General features: G+C 53.1%; 2 protein-coding genes across 6 annotated transcripts in view; one reads left to right on the top strand and one right to left on the bottom strand.

Moving 5' to 3' along the window:
* DLK2 (delta like non-canonical Notch ligand 2) overlaps positions 1-1,490 on the top strand; it is a 6,615-nt gene extending 5,125 nt beyond the window's left edge. For all 4 annotated transcript variants that reach the window (XM_025384307.1, XM_025384305.1, XM_025384306.1 and 1 more), the window contains exon 6: positions 568-1,490. In XM_025384307.1, the coding sequence (XP_025240092.1) occupies positions 568-1,303 (736 nt within the window). In that variant the 3' untranslated portion in view covers positions 1,304-1,490. The remainder of the gene's footprint in view (positions 1-567) is intronic.
* ABCC10 (ATP binding cassette subfamily C member 10) lies at positions 1,414-26,071 on the bottom strand. 2 transcript variants are annotated; one of them, XM_025384300.1, is made up of 22 exons: positions 25,865-26,071; positions 25,483-25,654; positions 19,703-20,921; positions 18,234-18,461; positions 17,181-17,337; positions 16,839-16,948; positions 15,116-15,195; positions 14,334-14,505; positions 11,016-11,114; positions 8,886-9,075; positions 7,726-7,803; positions 7,383-7,577; positions 6,799-6,949; positions 6,422-6,611; positions 5,797-6,140; positions 5,290-5,459; positions 4,340-4,500; positions 3,808-4,061; positions 2,736-2,881; positions 2,558-2,655; positions 2,239-2,351; positions 1,414-1,913 (listed from the first exon to the last, which is right to left on the bottom strand). In XM_025384300.1, the coding sequence occupies exons 2-22, from the start codon at positions 25,641-25,643 to the stop codon at positions 1,751-1,753; spliced, it is 4,479 nt and encodes a 1,492-aa protein (XP_025240085.1). In that variant the 5' UTR covers positions 25,644-25,654; positions 25,865-26,071; the 3' UTR covers positions 1,414-1,750. The 2 variants fall into 2 exon arrangements, with proteins under 2 accessions (XP_025240085.1, XP_025240086.1); XM_025384301.1 differs by having other exon boundaries at positions 19,703-19,828; positions 25,923-26,061.

The raw sequence follows: 26,071 nt of genomic DNA, 5'->3' as shown, positions 1-26,071 counted from the left end.
AATAATAGCACACTTATCCTGAGCCTTGCCTTCCGGCTGGGCCCTGTGCTAACTGCTTGATATTGATTATTTCACTTAACCCTCACAATTAGGGAAGCTGGGTACTATTTTTATTCTCATTTTTAAAATGAGGTATTTGGCCGGACGCAGTGGCTCACGCCTGTAATCCCAGCACTTTGGGAGGCCGAGGCGGGCGGATCACGAGGTCAGGAGATCAAGACCATCCTGGCTAATACAGTGAAACCCCGTCTCTACTAAAAATACAAAAAATTAGCCGGGCGTGGTGGCAGGCACCTGTAGTCCCAGCTACTCAGGAGGCTGAGGCAGGAGAATGGCGTGAACCTGGGAGGCGGAGCTTGCAGTGAGCTGAGATCGCGCCACTGTGCTCCAGCCTGGGCGACACAGCGAGACTCTGTCTCAAAAATAAATAAATAAAAAATAAAATGAGGTATTTGAGGCTCGGAGAGTGTCGCCCAAGGTGACATGGTGAGCAGAGGTCAGGATACGGACCTGGGCTACCCTACAGGTGTTAAGTTGCTTTCATGTCCTCTCCCACCCCTACTGCAGCTCCCCATGCCGCAATGGCGGGCAGTGCCAGGATGACCAGGGCTTTGCCCTCAACTTCACATGCCGCTGCTTGGTGGGCTTTGTGGGTGCCCGCTGTGAGGTGAACGTGGATGACTGCCTGATGCGGCCTTGTGCTAATGGTGCCACCTGCCTTGATGGCATAAACCGCTTCTCCTGCCTCTGTCCTGAGGGCTTTGCTGGACGCTTCTGCACCATCAACCTGGATGACTGTGCCAGCCACCCATGCCAGAGAGGGGCCCGCTGTCGGGACCGTGTCCATGACTTCGACTGTCTCTGCCCCAGTGGCTATGGTGGCAAGACTTGTGAGCTTGTCTTACCTGTCCCACACCCCCCAACCACAGTGGACACCCCTCTAGGGCCCACCTCAGCTGTGGTGGTACCTGCCACGGGGCCAGCCCCCCACAGTGCGGGGGCTGGTCTGCTGCGGATCTCAGTGAAGGAGGTGGTGCGGAGGCAAGAGGCTGGGCTAGGTGAGCCTAGCTTGGTAGCCCTGGTGGTGTTTGGGGCCCTCACTGCTGCCCTGGTTCTGGCTACTGTGTTGCTGACCCTGAGGGCCTGGCGCCGGGGTGTCTGCCCCCCTGGACCCTGTTGCTACCCTGCCCCACACTATGCTCCAGCATGCCAGGACCAGGAGTGTCAGGTTAGCATGCTGCCGGCAGGGCTCCCCCTGCCACCTGACTTGCCCCCTGAGCCTGGAAAGACCACAGCACTGTGATGGAGGTGGGGGCTTTCCGGCCCCCTTCCTCACCTCTTCCACCCCTCAGACTGGAGTGGTCCTTTCTCACCACCCTTCAGCTTGGGTACACACACAGAGGAGACCTCAGCCTCACACCAGAAATATTATTTTTTTAATACACAGAATGTAAGATGGGATTTTATCAAATAAAACTATGAAAATGCAAGTGGGCTCCTATGCCAGAAAAACCCACCTGGCGTTCCAGATGCAAGAGGGCCAGAGCAGAGGCCTGGTTCTGGGGAAGCCTCAGGATGCTGCCCACCAAGGAGTGATTTCCAAAGAGTAACCCAGGGTGCCCTTTTCCCTTCTGGGGAAGTGTGGAGAGGTAGAGCCCCAGAGGAGAATGTAAACAAGCAGCCAGCACCTCTATACAGGCCTGGCCGGGATCAGAGAGAGGGGAGAACACTGCAGGGTGTGGGATGGAGCTCAGCGACCTCCGAGTGAGGCGGGGACTCCCTGCTGGCTGCTCTGCAGCAGCTGCTGGAATAGCGAGTGGGGCTGGTTGCGCAGGGTGGCCGGGGAGTCCAGCTCTACCACTCTCCCCGCTTGTAGCACCAGCACCCGGTCTGAGTTCAGGATCGTGTTGAGCCTGTGATGGGGAAGATGGTCAGTGTAAGGGATAAGGGACAATGACCTAAGTGAGAACACTGACCTGCTTCCCCTCCTCTCCCCTCGGGACACCACAGGTCTGTCCCCACAGGCTTTAGCCCCTGGCTTGGTGCTGGGGAAGGGACTGCAAAGTCCCTCAGATAATGTGCTATAAAGGGCCCTAGGCAGTACCTGGAGAAGGAAGAGCTGAGATTTGGGGGGCAGAATCTCTAAGGCCCTGACCACTGGGGTCCCTGAAAGCAATGGAGGCTCTGGGTGCATGCTACCACAGTCCCTGATTAGGCTGTCACTGGGTGTTTGCACACCTATGGGCAATGGTCAGCACTGTCTTGTTGGCAAAGCGTTTGCAGATGGTCTGCTGGAGCAGCTGGTCTGTCTTCTGGTCCACACTTGCTGTGGCCTCATCAATACACAGGATCTGGAATATGGGAATGCGGTAGGGGATAACAAAGGAGAGGCTGTAGGGTGGGCTGGGCCTGGCCCAAGCAACAGCCCCTACCACACTTTTAGCTCTAATAGGAAAATGAACTTGGTCCCCTAAAACCTCTCCGGACTCCACCTCCCCACCCCCTTGCCCCCCGCCTCCTTCCTGGCCCTCTCTATTGTCTCTTTCTCTCACCTTACCTTGGCATCTGTGAGGAGAGCCCTGGCCAGACACAACAGCTGCCTCTGCCCAAGAGATAAGCTCCGGCCCCCCTCACCTAGCTCACCATCCAGACCACCTGCAAGGAAAGCATCTTCACTGCAGGGCCCAGGCCCTCCCTGCCCCCTTCTTGCTCTAGGGTAAGGGTCCAGCACTCACCCATGGAGGTAATCACCTCACTCAGGTGGCACTGCTCCAGGGCCTGCCACAAGGCCCTGTCCTTATGTAGGCCCCGGGGATCCAGGTTTTCTCGAACAGTCCCACTGAACAAAAAGGGCTCCTGGGGGATGATAGCCAGCTGGGATCTGTGGGACAATGACATGGAGTCCAGCGGTTGGAGATGTAGCCACTTCTGCTCCCAGCTCAGTTTCTGACTACAGCACTAGCACCTCCACGAAAGCCCGGGGATGAGACCTGAACATAACCCCACTCTGCTCCCCACCAAATGATCCGCTAGTAGCTGGGTACCTAGAACTGTGCCAATGCTATAAGCAATACCAAAGAAACCAAAGGCTGGACTCTGTCCTCAAGGAGCCTACATTTCACGGAGGTGTACACACACAAACCAGAGAAAACAAATGGGCTAAACTGTGTGGCACTGACTCCAGGGGCAGCAGTGGCTACGCAGGGAATGACCAGAGCGAATGAAAGGGCAGGTGACACTTCAAGGTTGGAGTGGGCCTGTAATTGGGTCCTGAAGACATGGTAGAGTTATAAGGTAGGGCCACCACAGCTTAGAAGAGAAGGCAGAAGAGGCAGGCCTAGGGCTTTAGGATACAGCTTCCCTACCTTTTCCATGTCACTGTACTCACAGAAAATGATATTAGGTTGACCTGAGGGTAGAGAAGGGATGTATACCCTCCAGTGGGGCCACCTGAAGCCAAGGGCAACTGGCTCAGGTCTCAAGCTGTCCGAAGCACTGCCTGCTGAGCCTGAGGGCTCAAGGGATCAGTATCTTGGGGCACAAGAGTGGAGGATGTGTGGTGGGAAGTACAAGAAAGATGCAGCTGGAAAGGGTCAGGGCAAGGACAACCTTGAGATCACCAGCCATGAATCTGGACCTGGGCACTAGGAGTTCTCTGTCCTCGCCTGCTCATCCTGTCCTCCGTTTCAGCCCCTTGATCAGCCCTAGTTGCCCTGAGTTTATATAAAGCCTTCCTAGCTGTGCCCTCCTCTAAGTGCTAGTAGTTCTGGTTCCCCCTTCCCCCTCCCAAGTCCATCTCCTCCAGACCTGAGCTGGGCCAGCTCCAGCTGGCTGATGTCCACGCCATCCAGCAGCACTCGCCCTGAACTGGGCTCTAGCAGCCGGAAGAGCACCAACAACAGGGAGGACTTGCCGGAGCCCGTGCGGCCCACGATGCCCAACTTCTCTCCAGGCTGCACGCAGAAGGTCACTCCATCCAGGGCATTCGGCAGCCCTGGCCGGTACGCCAACACCACGTCCTGGAACTCCACGCCCCCCTGGGTCAGCCAGCCGGTGCCCAACTGGTGGAGTCCATGGGTGGGAGATAGAGGGGAAGAGGGAGATGGGGGAGATGAGGAGCAATGGTGAGGAGGGGAGAATAATGAGAAATGAACAGTGTGAGAGGAAAGGTGAGAGAATAAGAGATGGGGAAGAAGGGACATGGTGAAGAATTTTGGTCATCATGAAGAGAGGTTATGGGAGCTGAGAAAGATGGGTGGGTAAAAAGAAAGAAATTGTGGGGGAGGCTGGGGCTTTCAGGGTTCCAGAGCTTTGGCCTGGGGTCGGGGTACAGGCCTACCTGCAGTGGCTGGCCCTGGGGTTCCTGGGGCAGGTCACAGGAGTACTCTTCCAGCCGCTCAACGCTTACCAGCATGGCCTCCGTCTGTGTGAAGCTGCTCACCAGGCCCGAGAGCAGGCCCGTCAGGGACAGGGCATAAGACAGCGACAGGCCCACCAGCCCTGGGGGAGAGGATAACAGCTGCTGGGAGAGCTTGGACACTGGGATGTGTATGGGAGACTCCCCAAGCTGTGGACTGCGGGCATTTAAAGGAAGCAACAGAGGCTGGGCGCGGTGGCTCACGTCTGTAATCCCAGCACTTTGGGAGGCCGAGGCGGGTGGATCACAAGGTAAGGAGTTTGAGACCAGCCTAGCCAACATGGTGAAACCTGTCTCTACTAAAAATACAAAAATTAGCCAGGCGTGGTGGTGCGTGCCTATAATCCCAGCTACTCAGGAGGCTGAGGCAGGAGAATCGCTTGAACCTGGGAGGAAGAGGAAGAGGTTGCAGTGGGCTGAGATCGTGCCACTGTACTCCAGCCTGGGCAACAGAGCAAGACTCCATCTCAAAAAAAAAAAAAAAAGGAAGCAACAGAGAAGCAGGAGGGTGACAGGACCTAGCCTGGAGCACAGGAGGCTGGATGCAGGGCACAGGGTGGGCATGGAGAAGCTGGGAGGGATGGCATGTGGGATACTGAAGTGGGCTGGGGCAGTGTGGTGGGGACGGGGTGAAAGCAGGAAAGGGACTGAGACCAGCAGCTCAGAAAACTCATTCTAGTCCCCGAGCCGCCACCACCACCTGGGGACTGTCACTCAACTCCAAACGGGGGTGATGATGATAATCATGATACATCCTCACAAGGAACCCTGGGTGGGAGGCAAAAATGTTGGGGGGACAGTGCAGGGAGAGATCTGGGAGAAGGGTGGACCAACTTGCGGGTGAGGTAGGGGTGAGGGGTCCTGGGTGGCACCTGGGTTAGCAAGGCCCTGCTGGTGCTGCACCAGGGCAATGCCTGCGATAGCGCTGACCACTGCTGCCCCCATGAGCTGTAGCCGAATGTCCAGCCACTGCATTGTGGCACTGGTGGCAAACTGGCACCTCTGGTTTAGCTCAAGGAGTCGCTGGTTCTCCTCCTCAAACCTAGGGAAGGCCAGATAGATGTGAGGCCGGCCACTCCACTGCTGCCCTGAGCCACCCAGCCTCAGGGCCTCCACAGGGAAGGCCCTCTTGGGCAGTTCCTTCTTGGCAGCTGATCTATATACCCACAGGCCTCCCGCAGGGCTGCAGATGCCAGTGTGCTCTTTCAAAGTGGGTGTCTGCTCTGCCTCCCTATGTCCTTCTTCTGTTGCTTTCCTCCTTCCCCACCCCTTGTCCCCAGGAGGGCTGAACCAACCATACCCTGCATATTCCTCTTCTCAGGGGTCTCTCTTTTCCTCTCCCCTCAACACCTCATCCCCCTGGGCTCTGGTTCACACACCTGTAGGTGGCCCCTGTGGCCCGGAGCACAGAGAGGCCAGCTAAGGTATCAGCCAGATGGGTATAGAGTGGAGACAGGGTGAGGCTGCCCAGGCGCCGCAGCTCCCGTGAGGAGGCCCTGTAGTGGCGCTGCACGTGATAGTAGATGATGCTCAAAGGCGGCAGCAGCAGCAGCAGCCAGGGCAGGCCAGAGCCCAGCACGGCCAGGAGCCCCAGCAGGCCTGCCGCGTTGGCCAGGAGGATGTTGAGGATGAAGGGCAGGCTGTCATCCACACAGGCCACGTCAGAGGAGAAGCGGTTTAGGATCCGGCCCGTGGGTGTAGCATTGAAGAAAGTTACTGGTGCCTGGGAGAAGGACGCTGATTGGGCCAGGGCAGAGTCTGACAGAAAAGGGGTTGGTGGGCAGCCCTGGGGGAGGTGGGGTGGAGGGGAAGGCCTAAGATAGAGAATAGGGAAGGACTAAAATATCCCCAGAATTTGGGGGCAGAGAGGAGAGATTGGCAGAGCTTGAGGAAGAATATCCCAGGGCAGGAAAGACTCTCCCATCCCCAGTGGAGCCCGAGTATTGGGAGGACATTCCACAGGGCTAGGACTGCGCTCCCCTACCCGAGGTCCCAGCCCCTCACCATAAGGACTCGATGCAGCAGGCGTCGATGCAGGGTGGCAGCTGCTTCAAGGGTGCCTGCTGCAAAGAGCACTGCCCGGAGAAGGGTGCAGAGGGAGTTGACACCAGCAATGGTCGCATATACGGTGAGGTAGAAACGGATGTCTGAGGAGCCATTGGGGGCAGCTTTGGGCAGTGGGAACACTGGGGTGCTGGGTGGTGAGGAGGGGGGCTTTGGGTAACCAAAAGTAGGGCCACTCAGGGGTCCTTTCTCCTCCCCCATGCCATCTCTCCCACCCTCCAGAAGCCACAGCATCTGGAATACCGGCCCCAACCCTCACTCCCTGCCTGGCGACCACTCTGAGAGCACCAGGCCCACCCCCAGCCCCAGCCACTCACTAGAGGTTTCCAGGGGAAAAGAGGAGCAGTTGCGGAGAGAAGAGCCCCGTAGAAGCTGGGCTGGTGGAGGCTTGCACCTCTTGGGAGCTATTCTCAGCCTTCAGCTGAGAGATCCAGTGAGAGAGCCACCAGTCAGCAGCGTTCCGCGTGGCTGGGTGGGTACAGGAAGGAAAAAGCTGTAAGAGGCTCCTCTCCCTCGTTCATTCTATTCCAATGCGCCCTTTCTCCACCCTTGCCTCTGGTTCCTGCCCATCTCCATCCCCCTGGCCTGGCCTTCCCACCCTGCCACTACCCCAGTCCTCCCTAATGTGGGCTTCTCTCATAGGCCGGTCACCCTTCAGCTCTGGGGAGAACAGGATCTCAGACTTGCAGAATGGGAGCTAACCTGGGGGGCAGAATGGAAGCCAGCTATAGAGCACATGCCTCTGGCCCCTGGGCATCTCTCAGAAATAGAAGTATGGCTTTTGTCCCAGCTGTGACCCATGCTTGGTGAGTCTCTGGGCCTTATAATGATTAGTGCAAGGTAATGGGCACCTGGACAGCATAGCCGTCATGGTGTAAGAGACTCCCAGGCACACTCTCACCTTGCATGAGGAGCAGAGAGAAGAGGATGGCTAAGGCCAAGCCCTGGCCCACAGCCTTCCAGTAAGCTTGGTACACATGCAAGGCCACGGCGCCCTCCTTCTTGCTTTCTTCCTGCAGCAGGCCACCAGATGTGCTCTGCTCCTCCTCCAGCCCCTCCTTTGTTTTCTCTGGGTTTTGTACTGACTGGGCTGTGGCTGTGAGAATCAGGGGTCATGGAGGAATTAAGCTTGCAGGGTGCCAGTTGAAAACTCAGTATTTCAGAGGAGCGGCCAGCCTTTGTAGAAAAAGCTCTACAGTGTGGCAGTGAAAAGCAAGCTCTTTTCTCCCACTGGGGAGCCATACCTGAGTCAGACTTTTGTCCATTCTCAGCCCAGGCTTTGGGGACAGGTTGTACCAGTGGCAGAATCTCAGAGGGAGGTCCTGGAGGGTAGAAGGGGAGATTAGGAGGGGGCTGTTCTGAGTCTATACTATGCCTTTCTCAGTGCGTGTACAGATCCTACCTCCCATCCTCTTAGGTCTCCCTCTCTAAGCACCCTAGCAGGATACCCCTAGACCTCGAGCAGGACTCCTAGGCCTCCTTCCCTAACCCATCCTGCTCTGGATACCCCTAGACCTCGAGCAGGACTCAAGTCCATCCTTGTAAACCTCGATTCTGACCAGCAGAGAGGGACGAATGTCCATCCCCGAGAGGACAGCCAGAACTATGCCTGCCACTCTGTCCAGGGTTACTTCTCATTACTGCAGAGCTTTTTCTTATGCTTCACTCAATTCCTAATATCTGGTTGGAGCTTCATTTCCTCCTATTTCTCTCCCAGTGAACTTGCAGGTGGTCACATCCCCCTGCATAAAAATCTTTCAGAGTGGCCGGGCGCGGTGGCTCAAGCCTGTAATCCCAGCACTTTGGGAGGCCGAGACGGGCGGATCACGAGGTCACAAGATCAAGACCATCCTGGCTAACACGGTGAAACCCCGTCTCTACTAAAAAATACGAAAAACTAGCCGGGCAAGGTGGCGGGCGCCTGTAGTCCCAGCTACTCGGGAGGCTGAGGCAGGAGAACGGCGTGAACCCGGGAGGCGGAGCTTGCAGTGAGCTGAGATCCGGCCACTGCACTCCAGCCTGGGCGACAGAGCGAGACTCCGTCTCAAAAAAAAAAAAAAAAAATCTTTCAGAGTTTAAAAATTTTTGTTTTTACAAAAAGACCATTCTAAACCTGACTCTTTATCTTCTCTGAAGATATGAGACTGTTCTCAGAGACCCTGGGCCTCTAAGTTCCCAAGAGCATCCAGTCACAAAGCCCATGAGTCCCAAATACACTGGCATTTCACCAACGTGCTCCTTTTCCCTCCTGTTCTCCCAGTTCCTCACACCAGCTCTGTGAAGGCAGGAAGCAGCAATGACTGGTTCAGGCCACACATGCAGCAGGTGGCAGAGTCTATACTTCACAATCCCCTGCCATACCTGGGCAGATACCTCCCTCACGCGCGGTTCCTGCCCCCATTACCAGCCTGGATGAGGCGCCCGGCCTCCATTAGCAGCACCACATCAGCCCTTTCCAGGTACTCGGTGCGGTGGGTGCACAGCAGCCGTGTGCTGTGGCTTAGCATGCCCAGGATGCACCTGTGCAGCAGGTGGTTGGCCACATCTGCATCCACAGCGGCCAGAGGGTCATCGAGGAGATAGAGCTCCTTTTCCTAGAGAGACGTGAGGGTACTGTGGGCACCAGGACCCAAAGGCTCTCCTGGGAAGATCTCCAAGTGGTCAGAGAAGACAGTTGAGATAAACTCTGGGGGCTACCCCTACACTAGCAGAGAAAGAGGTGAGACCTGAGGGTGGACATCCCTTCAGGCAAGAAAGAACAGCACCCCCAGGGCCAGCACTCAGCTTTCCTAGCTCCCAGGCCCTCAGCCCACATAACGTTTTTTTTTTTTTTTTTTTTTTTTTTAAAGACACAGTCGCCGGGTGCGGTGGCTCAAGCCTGTAATCTCAGCACTTTGGGAGGCCGAGACGGGCGGATCACGAGGTCAGGAGATCAAGACCATCCTGGCTAACACGGTGAAACCCCGTCTCTACTAAAAAATACAAAAAACTAGCCGGGCCAGGTGGCGGGCGTCTGTAGTCCCAGCTACTCGAGAGGCTGAGGCAGGAGAATGGTGTAAACCTGGGAGGCGGAGCTTGCAGTGAGCTGAGATCCGGCCACTGCACTCCAGCCTGGGCGACAGAGCGAGACTCCGTCTCAAAAAAAAAAAAAAAAAGACACAGTCTTGCTCTGTTGCCCAGACTGGAGTGCAATGGCATGAACACCACTCACTGCAGCCTCTACTTCCCAGGCTCAAGTAATCCTTCCCACCTCAACCTCCTGAGTAGCTGGGACTACAGGTGCATGCTATCAAGCCCAACTAAATTTTTTTGGAGACAGGGTTTCATTCTTGTCACCCAGGCTGGAATGCAATGGTGTGATCTTGGCTCACTGCAACCTCTGCCTCCCAGGTTCAAGCAATTATCCTGCCTCAGCCTCCTGAGTAGCTGGAATTACAGGCATGCGCCACTATGCCCAGCTAATTTTTGTATGTTTTTCAGTAGAGATGGGGTTTCACCATGTTGGCCAGGCTGGTCTCGAACTCTTGACCTCAAGTGATTCACCTTCCTTGGCTTCCCCAAGTGCTAGGATTACACCAACTAACTTTAAAATTGTTTTTTGTAGGCCGGGCGCGGTGGCTCAAGCCTGTAATCCCAGCACTTTGGGAGGCCGAGACGGGCAGATCACGAGGTCAGGAGATCGAGACCATCCTGGCTGACACGGTGAAACCCCGTCTCTACTAAAAAATACAGAAAATTAGCCGGGCGAGGTAGCGGGCGCCTGTGGTCCCAGCTACTCAGGAGGCTGAGGCAGGAGTATGGCGTGAACCCGGGAGGCGGAGCTTGCAGTGAGCTGAGATCCGGCCACTGCACACCAGCCTGGGCGGCAGAGCGAGACTCCGTCTCAAAAAAAAAGAAAAAAAAAATTATTTTTTGTAGAGACAGGGTTTTGCCACATTACCCAGGCAGGTCTTGAACTCCTGGCCTCAAGCAATCCTCCTGCCTTGGCCTCCCAAAGTGCTGGGATTACGACCTAAGCCACCACGCCCAGCCTACAAATACTTTTTTTTTTTTTTTTGAGACAGAGTTTCACTCTTTTTGCCCAGGCTGGAGTGCAATGGCACGATCTCGGCTCACCACAACCTCCGCCTCTTGGGTTCAAGCAATTCTCCAGCTTCAGCCTCCCGAGTAGCTGGGATTACAGGCATGCGCCACCATGCCTGGCTAATTTTGTATTTTTAGTAGAGACGGGGTTTCTCCATGTTGGTCAGGCTGGTCTTGAACTCCCAACCTCAGGTGATCCACCCACCTCGGCCTCCCAAAGTGCTGGGATTACAGGAGTGAGCCACCGCGCCCGGCCACAAATACTTTTTAAAGGGCCTTGAACTCTGCTTTAAATCTGCAAACGGGGATGGGATGGCCAATACCTCAGGAACATGCAACAGAGGACGGAAGGAACCAGATGCTAAGGAAAATATTCCTATCCTCCTAACTCAGCCACGCTCCCAAGGCTCCCCCCACCTCCCTGCCACTGTAACCTCCATCTTTAACTGACCTGGTAGACAGCACGAGCAAGGGCAATCCGGGCACGCTGTCCCCCGCTTAGGGTCACACCCTTCTCCCCCACCTCTGTCTGGTCTCCAACAGGCAGGATCTGATGGAACAAGTTCCCCAGTGGGTCAAGGAGCTCCCCATTATCTTCTGGCCCACTTCTTATCCCTTTGCAGGAAAGAGATAGTGGGAGTCAAGAGAAGTAGGGAGCTTGAGGAGAGTAGACTTAAATTTGGGGTGAGCTAGTCAGAGAAGACAAGACACACTTCCAACAACATCGAGCATTTATCAAACACTTACTATGTGCCTAGCACTTTGCAGGCATTCTCTCATTCAAGCCCCATGATAATCTTATGAAGATGGTATCATGGTATCATTTCCGTTTCTCACGTGCAACCAAAGCTCAGACAGATTAACTAGCTGGCTCACAGCTAGTAAGGGGCAGGACACGAGTTCAGATTCTTCTTTTTTTTTTTTTTGAGATGGAGTCTCGCTCTGTCGCCCAGGCTGGAGTGCAATGGCACAATCTCCGCTCACTGCAAGCTCTGCCTCCCGGGTTCACGCCATTCTCCTGCCTCAGCCTCCCGAGTGGCTGGGACTATAGGCGCCCACCACCATGCCTGGCTAATTTTTTATATTTGTAGTAGAGACGGAGTTTCACCATGTTAGTCAGGATGGTCTCGAACTCCTGACCTCGTGATCTGCCCACGTCGGCCTCCCAAAGTGCTGGGATTACAAGCGTGAGCCACTGTGCCTGGCCACGAGTTCAGATTCTTTTTTTTTTTTTTTTTTTTTGAGACGTAGTCTCACTCTATCACCCAGGCTGGAGTGCAGTGGCGCGATCTCAGCTCACTGCAAGCTCCGCCTCCCGGGTTTACACCATTCTCCTGCCTCAGCCTCCCGAGTAGCTGGGACTACAGGCGCCCGCCACCTCATCCGGCTAGTTTTTTGTATTTTTTAGTAGAGACAGGGTTTCACCATGTTAGCCAGGATGGTCTCGATCTCCTGACCACGTGATCTGCCCACCTTGGCCTCCCAAAGTGCTGCGATTACAGGCATGAGCCACTGCACTTGGCCTACTATCTTGTCTTTTTAACAGGCAAGGTAGTAAGATATCTTGGGCAGATTTTATGTAAAAGCTTTTATGTTTTTACTTTTTTTTTTTTGTGAGACAGTCTTGCTCTGTCGCCCAGGCTGAAGTGCAGTGGCATGATCTCAGCTCACTGCAACCTCTACCTCTTGGGTTCAAGCGATTCTCCTGCCTCAGCCTCCAGAGTAGCTAGGACTACAGGTGTGAGCTGCCACACCCGCTGCAATCTCTGCCTCCTGGGTTCAAGCTGATTCTCCTGTCTCAGCCTCCTAAGTAGCTGGGTTTACAGGTGCCCACCACCACGCCCAGCTATTTTTTGTATTTTTAGTAGAGACGGGGTTTCATCATGTTGGCTAGGCTGGTCTCGAACTCCTGACCTCGTGATCTGCCCACGTCGGCCTCCCAAAGTGCTGGGATTAGAGGCGTGAGCCACCACTGTAAGCCTGGCTGCCCTGGGTGGTATTGAACTCCTGACCTCAAGCGATCCACCCACCTTGGCCTACCAAAATGCTAGGATTACGGGCATGAGCCACCACGCCTGGCCGATCATTCATTGCTACATCAAGCTTTCCCAAGTCTGCTAGGTCCTAGGTACTGTTGTAGGCACTAAGGAAAGAGATGAACAACAAAGCTTTTAGCTCAGGGACTCACCATGTAGTGGATCACAGGTGCTTCCTCTGCATGAGGAAGGGAATCCCTTTGCTTAGTAGACCATTCCTGAGGCCACGAGAAGGCTTAGAAGTAGTACATTCCTTCTCTGAAAACCTACGAAAGCTGGGCTGGGCATGGTGGCTCAGGCCTGTAATCCCAGCACTTTGGGAGGCCAAGGCGGGCGGATCACTTGAGCCCAAGAGTTTGAGACCAGCCTGGGCAACATGGTGAATCCCCGTCTCTACTAAAAATACAAAAATTAGGCGGGCTTGGTGGCTCACACCTGTAGTTCCAGCTACTCGGGAGGCTGAGGCAGAAGAATCGCTTGAACCCGAGAGGCAGAGGTTGCAGTGAGCCGAGATCACTCCACTGCACTCCACTCTGTGCGACAGAGCAAGACTCTGTCTCTCACGCACAAAAAAGTAAAAACTTATAAAAGCTTTTACATCAAATCTGCCCAAGATATCTTACTACCTTGCCTGTTAAACAGACAGGGTAGGAAGCCAGGCATGGTGGCTCACGCCTGTAATCCCAGCACTTTGGGAGGCCGAGGTGGGCAGATCACAAGGTCAGGAGATTGAGACCATCCTGGCCAACATGGTGAAACCCCATCTCTACTAGAAATACAAAAATTAACTAGGCGTGGTGGCATGCAGCTGTAGTCCTAGCTACTCGAGAGGCTGAGGCAGGAGAATTGCTTGAATCCAGGAGGCGGAGGTTAGAGTGAGCCGAGATTGTGCCACTGCACTCCAGCCTGGTGACAGAGTGAGACTCCATCTCAAAAAAGCAAAACAAAACAAAACAAAGCAAAACAAAAATTAGCTGGGTGTGGTGGCTCACTCCTGTAGTCCCAGCCACTTGAGGGGCTGAGGTGGGAGGATCGTTTGAGCCCAGGAGGCAGAGGCTGCAGTGAGCCAAGATGGCGCCATTGCATTCCAGCCTAGGGGACAGAAAAAAGACCCTATCTCAAAAAATAAATAAATAAAGACGAATAAAAAGAATGACAGCTGGATACAGGATGCCCCATGGTCAAGGTTAAAGGTGCTCCTTTTCAGGGACATTCTACATTTACCTGGGTAGGGTAGTGGTGGTGACATTCTTGAAGGGGACAGCGGGACTGGGTGGGAAGTCAGGGGAGAAATCTGGAATCTCTTCTCCTATACATGCAGTACTCTGGACTGGGGGCAAGGGGAAATCTAATAGGCTTGGCAGGTTTCCCTAGGGTGACCTGCAACCAAATGAGACCTTGACTCTTCCAAGCCTTCACGGTGGGAAGTGGGTATGGAGAAGGGGACAAGGAGCCCGGCTGTGCAGAGCTAAGCCTGACAAGTGGAACCCTCCCTACCTCCAGAGGCCTTAGAGCTCTTCCCACTGCTGTGGAGAACACATAGTCATCACCCTACTGGGCCCTATGGGAAGGGGCAGCTGGACACTCTGGGAGGACCACAGTCCGACGGCCATTCCTAGATGAGTGATGCCCAAGCAGAAGCAACCCCTTTCCGGAAAAGCAAAGCGCTGGTTTGAGGTGTCAGCGACACTGGAAAAGCAGGCAGCTAAGAGGTTTCAAGGCCAGGCACTCACACTGAGATCATCATTGAGGGCGCAGGCTTCTAGCACCTCCTTGTACAGCTGTGCATCAAATGTCTTCCCAAAGAGGATGTTGTCTCGGATGGTGGCAAACTGGATCCAGGGTTCCTGGGTGGCCAGGCCAAAGCCCTTGGACAGCCCCCACACCGCCACGCGCCCACGCAGCCTGCAGAGAGCCAGGCCAGCAATATGGGGACCAGCTCTCTGCTGGGTCCCTCCATGCCCAGCCCTTGCTTCCTAGAAACCTCCCCAGGCTGCTGTCTTCCACACAGGGTCCCTCTTCATATCACATGACTGAGCTGGCAGCTCCTGAGGTCACAGGGTCCTAACGAAGCCCATTCTGGGTGGAGAAGGGAAGAAATTGCTCTTTGGCTACAGCCAAGCAGCTGTTGTATTTACATGTGCTCAGGAGCTCAGTAGAGAGTATGGCTACCACATTGTACTTGTTCTCATCTGAAAGCAAGGTCCTCCCTCAAACCTATGCTCCTCTCTGGATCCCTCCCCTGCACAGTCACATTTCTGAAAGAATAGCTGACACGGGATGTTTCCATTCCTTTGCTCACTATTATAGCGTTTAAAACACTCTGGTGTAATGATTACAATGATTCGCTTTCTTGGCCACCTCCTTCTTTCCAGATTGAAAACTCTCCCAATAAAGGGACCATGCGTTGCTCTTCTTAGTACCCCTGACCCCCAAAAGGGGTCCAACATATAGCAGGGGCTCAGTGTTTGCTAAAGGACAAAGTGAGGACAGGGGTGCATAAGAGGTTGGTTACCTGTGGAGCTCTCCAGCGATGGCAGCCAGCAGGGAGCTCTTCCCACAGCCCACCTTCCCCACGATGCCCACCAGCATACCCTGCAAAGAAGCCACACAAGCATCTGCTATTGGTAGGGGATGGGACAGAGGGGGCAGTGGTCTCCCTCCTGACACTCTGGGCTGCCAATCCTCCCACTGAGGCTTCTCTTTTTTTCTTTCTTTCGTGTGTAGGGAAAGAATTCTCCACTTCACAGGCTGACCTGTTGGCTCTAGAGAAGTAGGGTGCTTTTTTCTCCACTCAGAGTGGCTATCAGTTTCACTGTCTATGTGAAGGGCCTCTGAAGGGGAACAGCATGCCAGAGAGAATGGGAGGAAACCACCCAAGAACTTCCAATGTAAGCTCTAAGACAGGCATCCCAGAATGGGAGAGGGAAGGGTAGAACTCCAGGCTTTAGGTCCTGGATGGTGGGTTGGCTAAGTCAACCTGTGGCTAGACTTCCCCTATCTCTGGGAGAAAAAGCAGTGCTTTGCATACATCCCTATTTCTGTGGGCTTATAGTTTAAAATTTTCTGTTTCCCTTTTTTTTTTTTTTTTTGTCATAACATATGGAGCTATCTCCCTGCTAAAAAAAAAAAAAAAACAAAAAAAACCAAAAACAACAAAAGTCCTAGTTCCTTCTCTAGAAGGGACTGGGCTCTCAGAAGCTCTATCTGCCTGTGATGCCCCAAATCTGCCAGCCAGGATCGACCCATCTACAAGTGACCACTTCTGAGGCCTTTCCCTGGGAATTTGGGACCAGGATCCAGAGACAGCTTCTCCCTGTTGGCTGTAATCTGTAAACTTGAGCATTCTCTGTAGTCAGATCTTCTGCTCAATGGAGGGTGTGTCCACAGAGAGAAGAGGACCAGGCAAACACAGGGAGAGAGGCACACAGAAGCAGAGAGCTCTGCGAGTTGAGGCCTGGTTCTGGGCTATTTCTAAGATCCAGCTGCGTTCCTGCCTTTGGATTCTGCAACATATCTCTATATCCTTATTATAATTCTTGTTTGCTTAAGCTAGTTGCAGTGCATTTCTGTAACTTATATCCAAAAAAGCCCCAACTAACACGTTAGCAAAATTCCTTTGTACAAATCCAGCCTTGTCTTGCCTGAACTAAGAGGAAAAACAAAACACACAGCCCAAGCCAGAAACGTGAGCCAAATGTGGTGGAGGCAATTCAGCCACCACCAGAGAATGCCGGGTTGAGCTGTGGGGCACAGGGTTGGACAAAGGTCAGGAGAGAGTGAAAACTCAGGACAGGAGGTGAACAGGAGTTGGCTTATTGCCAGGAATGCCCCATTTTAAGTTCTTTGTATGCTGTAGCATGAGCCACACGGTGTGACTGCTTTTCACCAGCCTAAACAGGGGATCCCCATTTGCAAAATATTTCTTGGAAGCACTTGCTGGGCCTCTCCCCCAGATCCCCAATCTGGGGGAGATGTTAGTTAAGCCCCAGGGCCTGTTCTGAATGCTGCAGCTTCTGAGGGACATGGAGAGACAAACACACCTATTGGTCTGGACTGGATGGATACACGCTGCCTAAAGACCAGAGAGAGGTGCAACTATTCTGAGATTCAGATGTGAGGTGTCCTCTCCTCATGGATGAGAACCTGCTCACCAAATGCCTCTCCCTGCTGCAGCAATTAGAGCTGCAGAGCGATCGTGAGTCTGAGGACTCTCCCAGGGTGTCTGTTCAACAAACCTTTTTCACTTCGAGATGACCGATGAAGGTCTCCTGGCTGGTTCCAACTGGGTCCCAGGAGAACAAGGCTCCATGCAGCTCCAATACTGTAGATGGTTCTGTGGGGGGATCTGAACACAGAAGCCACTTGATTTAGGCTCCTAAACTACCACAATCTGCTTGGGGAGGGTAAATCATGTAATTGACTTGCCAGCCCCATATCTACCTGCCCAGAGCTAACTGAGTCTGAGTTTTGGATTCCGCTCTCTCTAACCCCTCTTGGTGACATCTATGCGTGGTACCCAAGTGGCTCCACTCCCCTTCTCACCCTGTGCCAGGTTCTGCCCACTAACTTCCCATTACCTGGGCTGTAGTAGGCCTGGGGGTTGTGGTTTGGAAGGTCGAGGAAAAGCTGGATCCGGTCCAAGGACACTTTGGCCTCCAGGAGGCCATTGATCACCCAAGGGAAGTTGTTGAGAGGAAGAATAAGCATTCGCACCAGTGCCAGGGCCGTGAACACCTGAGGGAGGTGGGAGGAGGGTGAAGCCCCAGGAGTTATCTAAGGGCCTGTTTCTAAGGGAAGCCCTGTGGACAGGTCTGTGGAGGAAAGAACTGGGCAACGATAGAACTGAAGGGCTGGCTGGCCAATCCTGGGATCAGATGTGGCAGAGGTGGTCACTTAAAGAATCCTAGAAATTCCAATGTTCAAGGGATACAGGTTGCATTTTTTTTTTTTTTTTTTTTCTTGACGGGTCTTGCTCTGTCACCTAAGCTGGAATGTAGTGGCATAATCTTGGCTCGCTGCAACCTCCACCTCCAGGGTTCAAGTGATTCTCCTGCCCCAGCCTCCTGAGTAGCTGGCATCACAGGCATGCATCACCACACCTGGTTTTTATATTTTTAGTAGAGACAAGCTTTCACCATGTTGGTCAGGCTGGTCTCGAACTCTTGGCCTCAGGTGATCCGACTGCCTTGGCCTCCCAAAGTGCTGGAATTACAAGTGTGAGCCACTGTGCCCGGCCAAGGTTGCATCTTTTTAACTAGGCAGGCCTAGCTCATTTTGAGACTTTTTTAGAATTTCTAAGTAGCAACATCACCTGGCCTTGGCTAGACGCAGGACTGGATCAAAGATTTTTTTCCTAAGGCCATTAGAACGAGTATAAAGAGACCTAACCCCAAGCCTGGAACTGACTAGAAGTTGGAGTGAAAGGTAGAAGAGAGGAAGGAAAGGAATCCTTCACAGAGGGGAAGGTTATATATCCAAGGCCCCCACAAAAAGGTTCCTTCAGTTTTCCCTTGGTCGAGAGGCAGTCAGGGATCCCTCCCTCCTTCTCATCCAGCACTGAGGGCCTGAGCCTACGTCTCCACTTCGCCGAAGTCTCCTTGATGCTGGTCCCCTTCCTTCCTGGTCCTCACCTTGGTGGCAGTGAGCTGGTGCCCCATGAGGACATAGGTGATGAAGATGACGATGGAGATGACAACCGGTAGGGCAGCCCACAGGTATACACAGGCCGCATCCAGGTATTTGATGACCCGGAGTCGCCCCAGCTCTCGAGCCCGGCAGGCCTCTACTCGGGCCCCCAGTGCCTGCTCCCACCCGCAGAGCTTGATGACCCGAATGCCACTCAGCAGCTCTGTCACAAGCTAGGGAAAGGAGACAAGGGAGAGGCGTGAAGTGGAGGCACTGCTCATGTGTCTTGTCCGCCAAGCCTTCCCCAGGCTCCTGGCAGAATGTTCAGTATTCTAAGCTCCTAGATACTCTGCACTGCCCTAGTCTTGGTTTTCTTCCTCACCTCAATCCTTTCTGGAAATCCTGCCCTTCAAATCCTTTTCAGCCCTGGGTTGCTTCCCCTCCCAGTCTCTCTTTTACTTCTCCACTGGCTCCACCTGGGGACAGGTTGGAGTGGGAATTCCCCACCTTCCTAGGAGAAGAAGTGGTGGAAGGTGCAGCCAAGTCACCACAGTGGAGTAAAAGCACTCCTCCCATTAGATGAGGGACAAAAGGCTATCTCCCAAAACCAAAAGATGTGAGCTTCGGGGGCTGGCCCCCTAGTTCTGGCCCCCAGCTTGAGTGGCACAGAAACTATCCTGTAGGAGTACACAGGCATAAGAGGCCACACCACAGTCCAGGGTCAAACAGGCTAATGGGCCCAGGGAAGATGGGCAAGGGCCAAAACTCCTTGTCTGTAGCTGTCACAGGTAGGGGAAAAGGCCTCATGCCATAACCATCTATCAACCTCCCTTCCCTCCAGCACTCTGAACTGTTCCACTAAGGGTCGACAACTATGCTGTATAAACCCCCAGGACTGCCATTCCCTTTGTACCCACAATCACTGCAGAACCCAGAGCTGATTCAGCCAAACCCTAAACACAGGAAAGTGACCTATTCCCTTTCCCTCAGCCTATCCAAAGAGGCAGCTGCGGATCTCCTAGGTCTCTCTACATGCAGCCATGGGGTGGTCTGTGCCCTAGGTAAAGAGGTTGGAGACTTGGGTCCCAGCTCAGGCCCTACAGACCTGTTTGGTGCCAGGGAGATGACTTCCTACCTCCCAGGGTGGCCACATGTATTCAGAGCTTACTTTGTGACTGGCACTATGCTAAGCATTATCTCATGAGATCCTTACAACAGCTCTACAAGGTGAGCTATTATTATTCTCATTTTACAGACGTGGAGGGGGGAAGCCCAAATAGGTTAAGTGACTTGTCTGAAGTGATTGAACTAGTAAGTGTAGAGCCAGGATTTGAACCCAGGTCTATCTTTCTCCAGTCTCAGCTCTTAACTTTGAGGTCACTCTCACTCCCTCAGGTAGTGTGCATAGGAAGACCTGTGGCCCTGGGCTGGGTGGGGTCTCCAGATAGCTGAGGGACCCCAAGTACCCCCTCACCTTAACCCGCGCATCCTTGTGCCGTAGCATTTCCTGGTTGCTGGCCATGATGCGGGTGGCAATCACTTTGTTGACAGGTACCAGCAGCAGTGCCAAGATCAGACCACCCACAAAGGACACGCCTACCTGCTGGTACAGCAGGTAGAGGGTGATGGCCAGCTGTAGGGGCAGGCCCCAGGCTTCATGGAAGCTCCCAGCAAAGTTAAGCAGCCGTTCAGAGTCAGTGCCTAGTAGGTTCAGGGCCTCCCCAGTAGGAGGGCGGCTGGGCCCCAGCTGTAAAGTCTTGCGGTACAGGATGTTCAGCACAGCCCCCCGTGCCTGAAGTTTTACCTTACATACCTCATACCCATACTGATTCTGCAGCACAGCACCCAGTACAGCCCCACTGGCTAGCCCCAGAGCGTAGAGCAGGCCATGACTTAGTGGCTCCTGCCCCTCTTCCAGGAAGCCCACCAGTAGGGAGAGCAGCAGGGGCCCTGAGAATCCCAGCATGGTCCCTACCAGCTTCAGCAGTCCAAGTGTCAGATAGCACCGTCCAAAGGCCCTGTATAAGGCCCTCCACAGTCGGGCCCCCTCCTGCCAGTGTGACTGGAAGACACGAGCCAGGTAGGTTGGATGCAGTCTGTGGGGGAGGCGGCAAATGTCCTGAGGCTGCTGGAGCTCTCCACAGGCCCCACGGGCCAGCAAGGGTGCCAGCCAGGCATAGGAAAAGTGTGACAGCCAACTCTCCCCATCTTCAGCCACCTCAGGTTCTTGATCCTCGGGCAGGAGGGGTTCCTGAGCCCAGGGTTCTCGTGGTCCCCCAGGAGCTGCCCATCCCAGTGCATAGGCCAAGAGTGCAGCCAGCTGCAGGATGAGCAGGCATAGGCGGGCTACGGGCCCTGGGAGAAGTGGGGGCAGAAGTGTGCCTCGTTGGCAATGAAACAACACGGTCAGCACTAGGGCTGGAGCTGGCAGCAAGGCTACCAGGGCCAAGGCCAAGGGACCCCGGGAGTGGCCATGAGAGGAATGGGACAACACCCACAGGGCCAGGCTGTGGCTGATCCAGGCCACAGCTGCCACACACCCTGCCAGCACCTCTAGGCCTATGGGTCCTGGGCCTGCCCCTGGTGGCAAAGCAACTGGAAGGAGGTCTAGCAGCGGGAAGACGGAAAGCAGGAAGGAAGCTGCAAGTCGGAGGCGCCATCCAGGACTGCAGGGTAGGATGTAATCTGGACTCCTGAGGACAAGAGGGAAGACAAGGAGGCACGCTGTGGCTGACTCAGGACCCAGACATACCCCTCACCTCCAAAAATTCACTTACCTAAGAAATCAACTCCCTTCCTGCCTTGCACATCTTATCCCTACCCCACTTTACCTCGGAACCCAGGGTCTTTTCTCCCAGGAAGTCTTCCCAGATGAACGTAACTCATTTTCTGACGAAATGAGCTAACAAGCCACCTGAGCCTAACTACCTACACCATTTCTGACTCTTTTTTTTTTTTTTTTTTAACCACAGACATTAACAATTTTGAGGTAAGGTTGTACTTAACATGAAGACTAGGAAAAAAAAAATCCTGGGTACTATGTTTGCTACTTGGGTGATGGGATCATTAGAAGCCCAAACTTCAGCATCACACAATATATCCATGTATAATTACAAACAAGCACATATCCCTCATGAATCTAAAATTTAAAAAAAATCCAGGCCAGGTGCTGTGGCTCACGCCTGTAATCCTAGCACTTCGGGAGGCTGAGACGGGACGATCACCTGAGGTCAGGAATTCAAGACCAGCCTGGCCAACATGGTGAAACCCCATCTCTACCAAAAACGCAAAAATTAGCCAGGCATGGTGGCAGGCACCTGCAATCCCAGCTACTTAGGAGGCTGAGGCAGGAGAATCGCTTGAATCTGGGAGACGGAGGTTGCAGTGAGCTGAGATCACGCCACTGCACGCCAGCCTGGGCGACAGAAGGAGACTCCATCTCAGGGAAAAAAAAAAAAAAAAAATTCCAAAGTTTTCATGCAGATAACCGCTAAAGGGTACATATTCATTTTTACAAAAGGATCCACCTAAGAGTACCCTTAAATTCACCTGAAGCACTATTAGATGAATAAAAATTGGACTTACATACAGCTTTTATATTCTAATATGGTAGCCTAAAAACTTTATAAAGCCTTGGAATATTCTACTCTCTTTCCACTGATTGTAGAAGGTGGTGTGGATTGCTTTTGTGACTCCTTTAGCTGAAGAAAAATATCTCTTTCTGCTTGTGTTTACATCTTCTTGGCATACAAAGAAATTTTGTTTGTTTGTTTGTTTTTTGAGACGGAGTCTTGCTCTGTCACCCAAGCTGGAGTGCAGTGGCGGGATCTCGGCTCACTGCAAGCTCCGCCTCCCGGGTTCACGCCATTCTCCTGCCTCAGCCTCCAGAGTAGCTGGGACTACAGGCACCTGCCACCTCACCCGGCTAGTTTTTTTTGTATTTTTTTAGGAGAGACGGGGTTTCACCGTGTTAGCCAGGATGGTCTCGATCTCCTGACCTCGTGATCCGCCCGTCTCGGCCTCCCAAAGTGCTGGGATTACAGGCTTGAGCCACTGCGCCTGGCCAAAGAAATGTTTTTAATAAACAAAAGGTGATCTGTTGCATTAAGAATCAAATACAGGGGCTGGTCACGGTGGCTCATGCCTGTAATCCCAGCATTTTGGGAGGCTGAGGCGGTCAGATCACTTGAGGTCAAGAGTTTGAGACCAGCCTGGCCAACATGGTAAAACCCCACCTCTACTAAAAATATAAAAATTAGCTGGGTATGGTGGCATGCACCTGTAATTCCAGCTACTTTGGGACACTGAGGCACGAGAATCGCTTGAACCTGGGAGGCGGAGGTTGCAGTGAGCTGAGATCGTGCCGCTGCACTCCAGCCTGGGCGACGGAGAGAGACTCCATCCAAAAAAAAAAATTAAATACAGGAAAACATACCTGCAGCAGTGAGTGTCAGCATGTCTTGAAAGTTCATATAAAAAGAGGACTGAGTCTGTTACATCCTTTGTTGGCAGGGCTAGGTTACTAAAAGTTTGCTTGTAAACTAAAATGCAGAGTCTTGCTCTGTTGCCAGGCTGGAGTGCAGTGGCGGGATCTCAGCTTGCTGCAACCTCCGCCTCCCAGGTTCAAGCGATTCCCCTGCCTCAGCCTCCCTAGTAGCTGGGCGTTTTCTTAAAAGTCCACCTGATGACACTGATTTGTAAGGATTTAGATGGGAATAAAAATCAGCCTTTAAGAATTCTATTTCTGGGCTGGGCATGGTGGCTCATGCCTGTAATCCCAGCACTTTGGGAGGCCAAGGCAGGTGGATCACTTGAGGCCAGGAGTTCAAGACCAGCCAGGGTAACACAGTGAAACTCCATCTCTAGTAAAAATATGGAAATTGGTCAGGCATGGTGGCACACACCTGTAGTCTCAGCTACTCCAGAGGCTGAGGCAGGAGAATCGCTTGAACCCAAGAGGTGGAGGTTGCAGTGGAGGTGGAGGTTGCAGAGCGCCACTGCTCTCCAGCCTGGGTGACAGAGTAAGACCCTGTCTCAAAAAAAAAAAAAAAACATTTGTTTCTGGCTGGGCATGGTGGCTCACATCTGTAAATCCAGAACTTTAGGAGGTTGAGGAAGAAGGATTGCTTGAGCCCAAGAGTTCAAGACCAGCCTGGACGACAAAGCAAGGCCTTCTTTCTACCAAAGATAATAAATATATATATATATATATATTTTTTTTTTTTTGAGACAGAGTCGGCCGGGCGCGGTGGCTCAAGCCTGTAATCCCAGCACTTTGGGAGGCCGAGACGGGCGGATCACGAGGTCAGGAGATCGAGACCATCCTGGCGAACACGGTGAAACCCCGTCTCTACTAAAAAATACAAAAAACTAGCCGGGCGAGGCGGCGGGCGCCTGTAGTCCCAGCTACTCGGGAGGCTGAGGCAGGAGAATGGCGTAAACCCGGGGGACGGAGCTTGCAGTGAGCTGAGATCCGGCCACTGCACTCCAGCCCGGGCGACAGAGCCAGACTCCGTCTCAAAAAAAAAAAAAAAAAAAAGAGACAGAGTCTCGCTTTGTCGTCCAGGCTGGAGTGCAGTGGTGCGATCTTGGCTCACTGCAACCTCCACCTCGTGGGTTCAAGTGATTCAAGAGAGGGTTTCACCATGTTGGCCAGGCTGGTTTCAACCTGACTTCCAGTGATCCGCCTGTCTCAGCCTCCCAAAGTGCTGGGATTACAGGCATGAGCCACTGTGCCAGGTCAATTTTTTTGTATTTTTAGTAGAGATGGCATTTTGCCACGTCGGCAGGCTGGTCTCGAACTCCTGGCCTCCCACAGTGCTGGCATTACAGGCTTGAGCCACTGCATCTGGCCTATTAAAAATAATTTTAAAAAATTAGCCAGGCGTGGTGGCATGCACTTGTGGCCCCAGCCCCAGCAACTCAGAAGGCTGAGGTGGGAGGCTGCTGGAGCCCAAGAGGTCGAGGCTGCAGTGAACTGTGATTGCACTACTGTACTTCAGCCTGGCAACAGAGGGAGACCCTGTCAAAAAAAAAAAAAAAAAAAAAAGCACACACACACACAAAGAAAAGAAAAAAGGAAAAGAAAAAAAAGTTATATTTCCTAAGATGTGGGGACCCAAGAAAACTGGCCCCACGTTGGCCATCAACCAACCTCATCACCCCAAGTCTCTTTTCCTCTCTTAATCTCACTTTCCTCACCAGCACAGTGAGCAGTGAGTCTCAAATTAAAAGCCTTCTGAGGCCCCTTCCTATCTTAGGTTCTCAATCTCTCTAACCCTTCCCAGCAACACACACAAGGCTGACAAGTGAAATGAGGCACAATTTCTATTGATCACGTGATGGTCTTCCTTGCTTTCGCAGGGAGGGGATGAATCCCTTGGATAGGAGAAGCTGTGGATCTGCTTGGTCTAGGAGGAATTCTGATTTGTTTCTTATACAGAGACAAAAGTCTAGAAGGGTTTAATCACCTAGCAAAGACATCCACAGCCTTCACAGAGGAGCAGCTATTAAAAATTGGCACAGTCTTTTGGGAACTCAATCTAATGAGAAAGCAAGCAAGACCTCTTGGATAGGGACACTTTCCCCCATCAGACTAGGAACTGCTAAAGCCAGAGACCAGACCGCCCTCCTGTCTTCTCAGCAGCTAGAATGAGACTAACTTTAGTCATCTCTAGCCATAAAAGAACTAAATACAAAATCAAGGTAAATTTAGCATCCACACCTTATAGCCCTTAATTGGGGAAGGTTTAATGTTTGATTTGCTCTTCTTGTCTATCTACTGCTTCCCCTTCAGCTGAGCCTACGTATACTTTTCTTAATCTGGAAACACTAACGTTTCATGGGTTGAAATGGTGAGAAACTGAGCCTACAACTTAAACACGTCAGCGGTTTTGGTTAAAAACGTTGTTCCCCCAATTCTGCCTTCAATTCATGACAGCTGAGTCTGGGTAACTGAAAATGGACAGTTCTGATGATTTCTGACACTCATTAGACCTTTAAAAACATGCCAGGCACTGCACTATATGCTTAAATTAATTATCTCATTTAAACCTCCCAAGAATGAGACTCAGAGAAGGCAGGTACTCGCCCAAGAACAGCCACATGGCTGCTAAGTAGTAATGCTTAGATTTTATTCTACTTCTGCCCTACTCCAGAGACCTAGCTATTCTGGTGACACTGCCGGAAGATGTAGGTTGCGGGTGAGATCTGCAGGCACACACGGACAGATGCCTTGCGCTTGTCTCTACCCACCTCGGGGTGCCCAAGTAGCAGGCACTGAGCACGGCGAGGAGTGCGTGGGGCAGGGCGCTGAGCACCAGCTGGGTGAAGCAGTGGCCTGTGGTGTCCCCCTCCCACAGCGGGAGCGGCCACGCTGCGCTGCTGCCGCACAGCTGGGCCAGAAGTCGCTCCATGGACGCCTCACCTGAAGGCAAAGTTGAACGTGAACGCGGTGCAAGAGTAACAGCCGGCTTTGCTGGCGCTTTCCAGCCCTGTCTCCCCGCCTCCAGCCCCGCCCCTGAACCAGGACCGCCCGTCGCTTCCGCCCCGAAGCCAGACCCCGCCCATTCTCGCGGTACCAAGGGTAGAAAGGTAGGAGGTTTCCCCGTTGGATTTCTGGACGCTGGTCACCCACCTTTCCATCTGTTTTTCCCCTCTCGTTTCTCCGTCCCCAGGCATCCGGAACCTCAAACCTGAAGAAGCTGCTGTGCACCGGATTCCGATATCCTGAATACTGGTGTATGCAAAAAAAACTACTGCCCGGGCGGGGTGCTGCGCCAGCCACGGCTGGTGCACCCCCGAGGCTGGAACACTTAGCCGGCGCTCTTAGCCACGCCCATAT

Source organism: Theropithecus gelada, chromosome 4 (genome assembly GCF_003255815.1).
Source record: "Theropithecus gelada isolate Dixy chromosome 4, Tgel_1.0, whole genome shotgun sequence".
Lineage (NCBI taxonomy): Eukaryota > Metazoa > Chordata > Mammalia > Primates > Cercopithecidae > Theropithecus > Theropithecus gelada.
The sequence above is the reverse complement of the archived record's forward strand: the minus strand, read 5'-3'. Positions and strand labels throughout refer to the sequence as shown.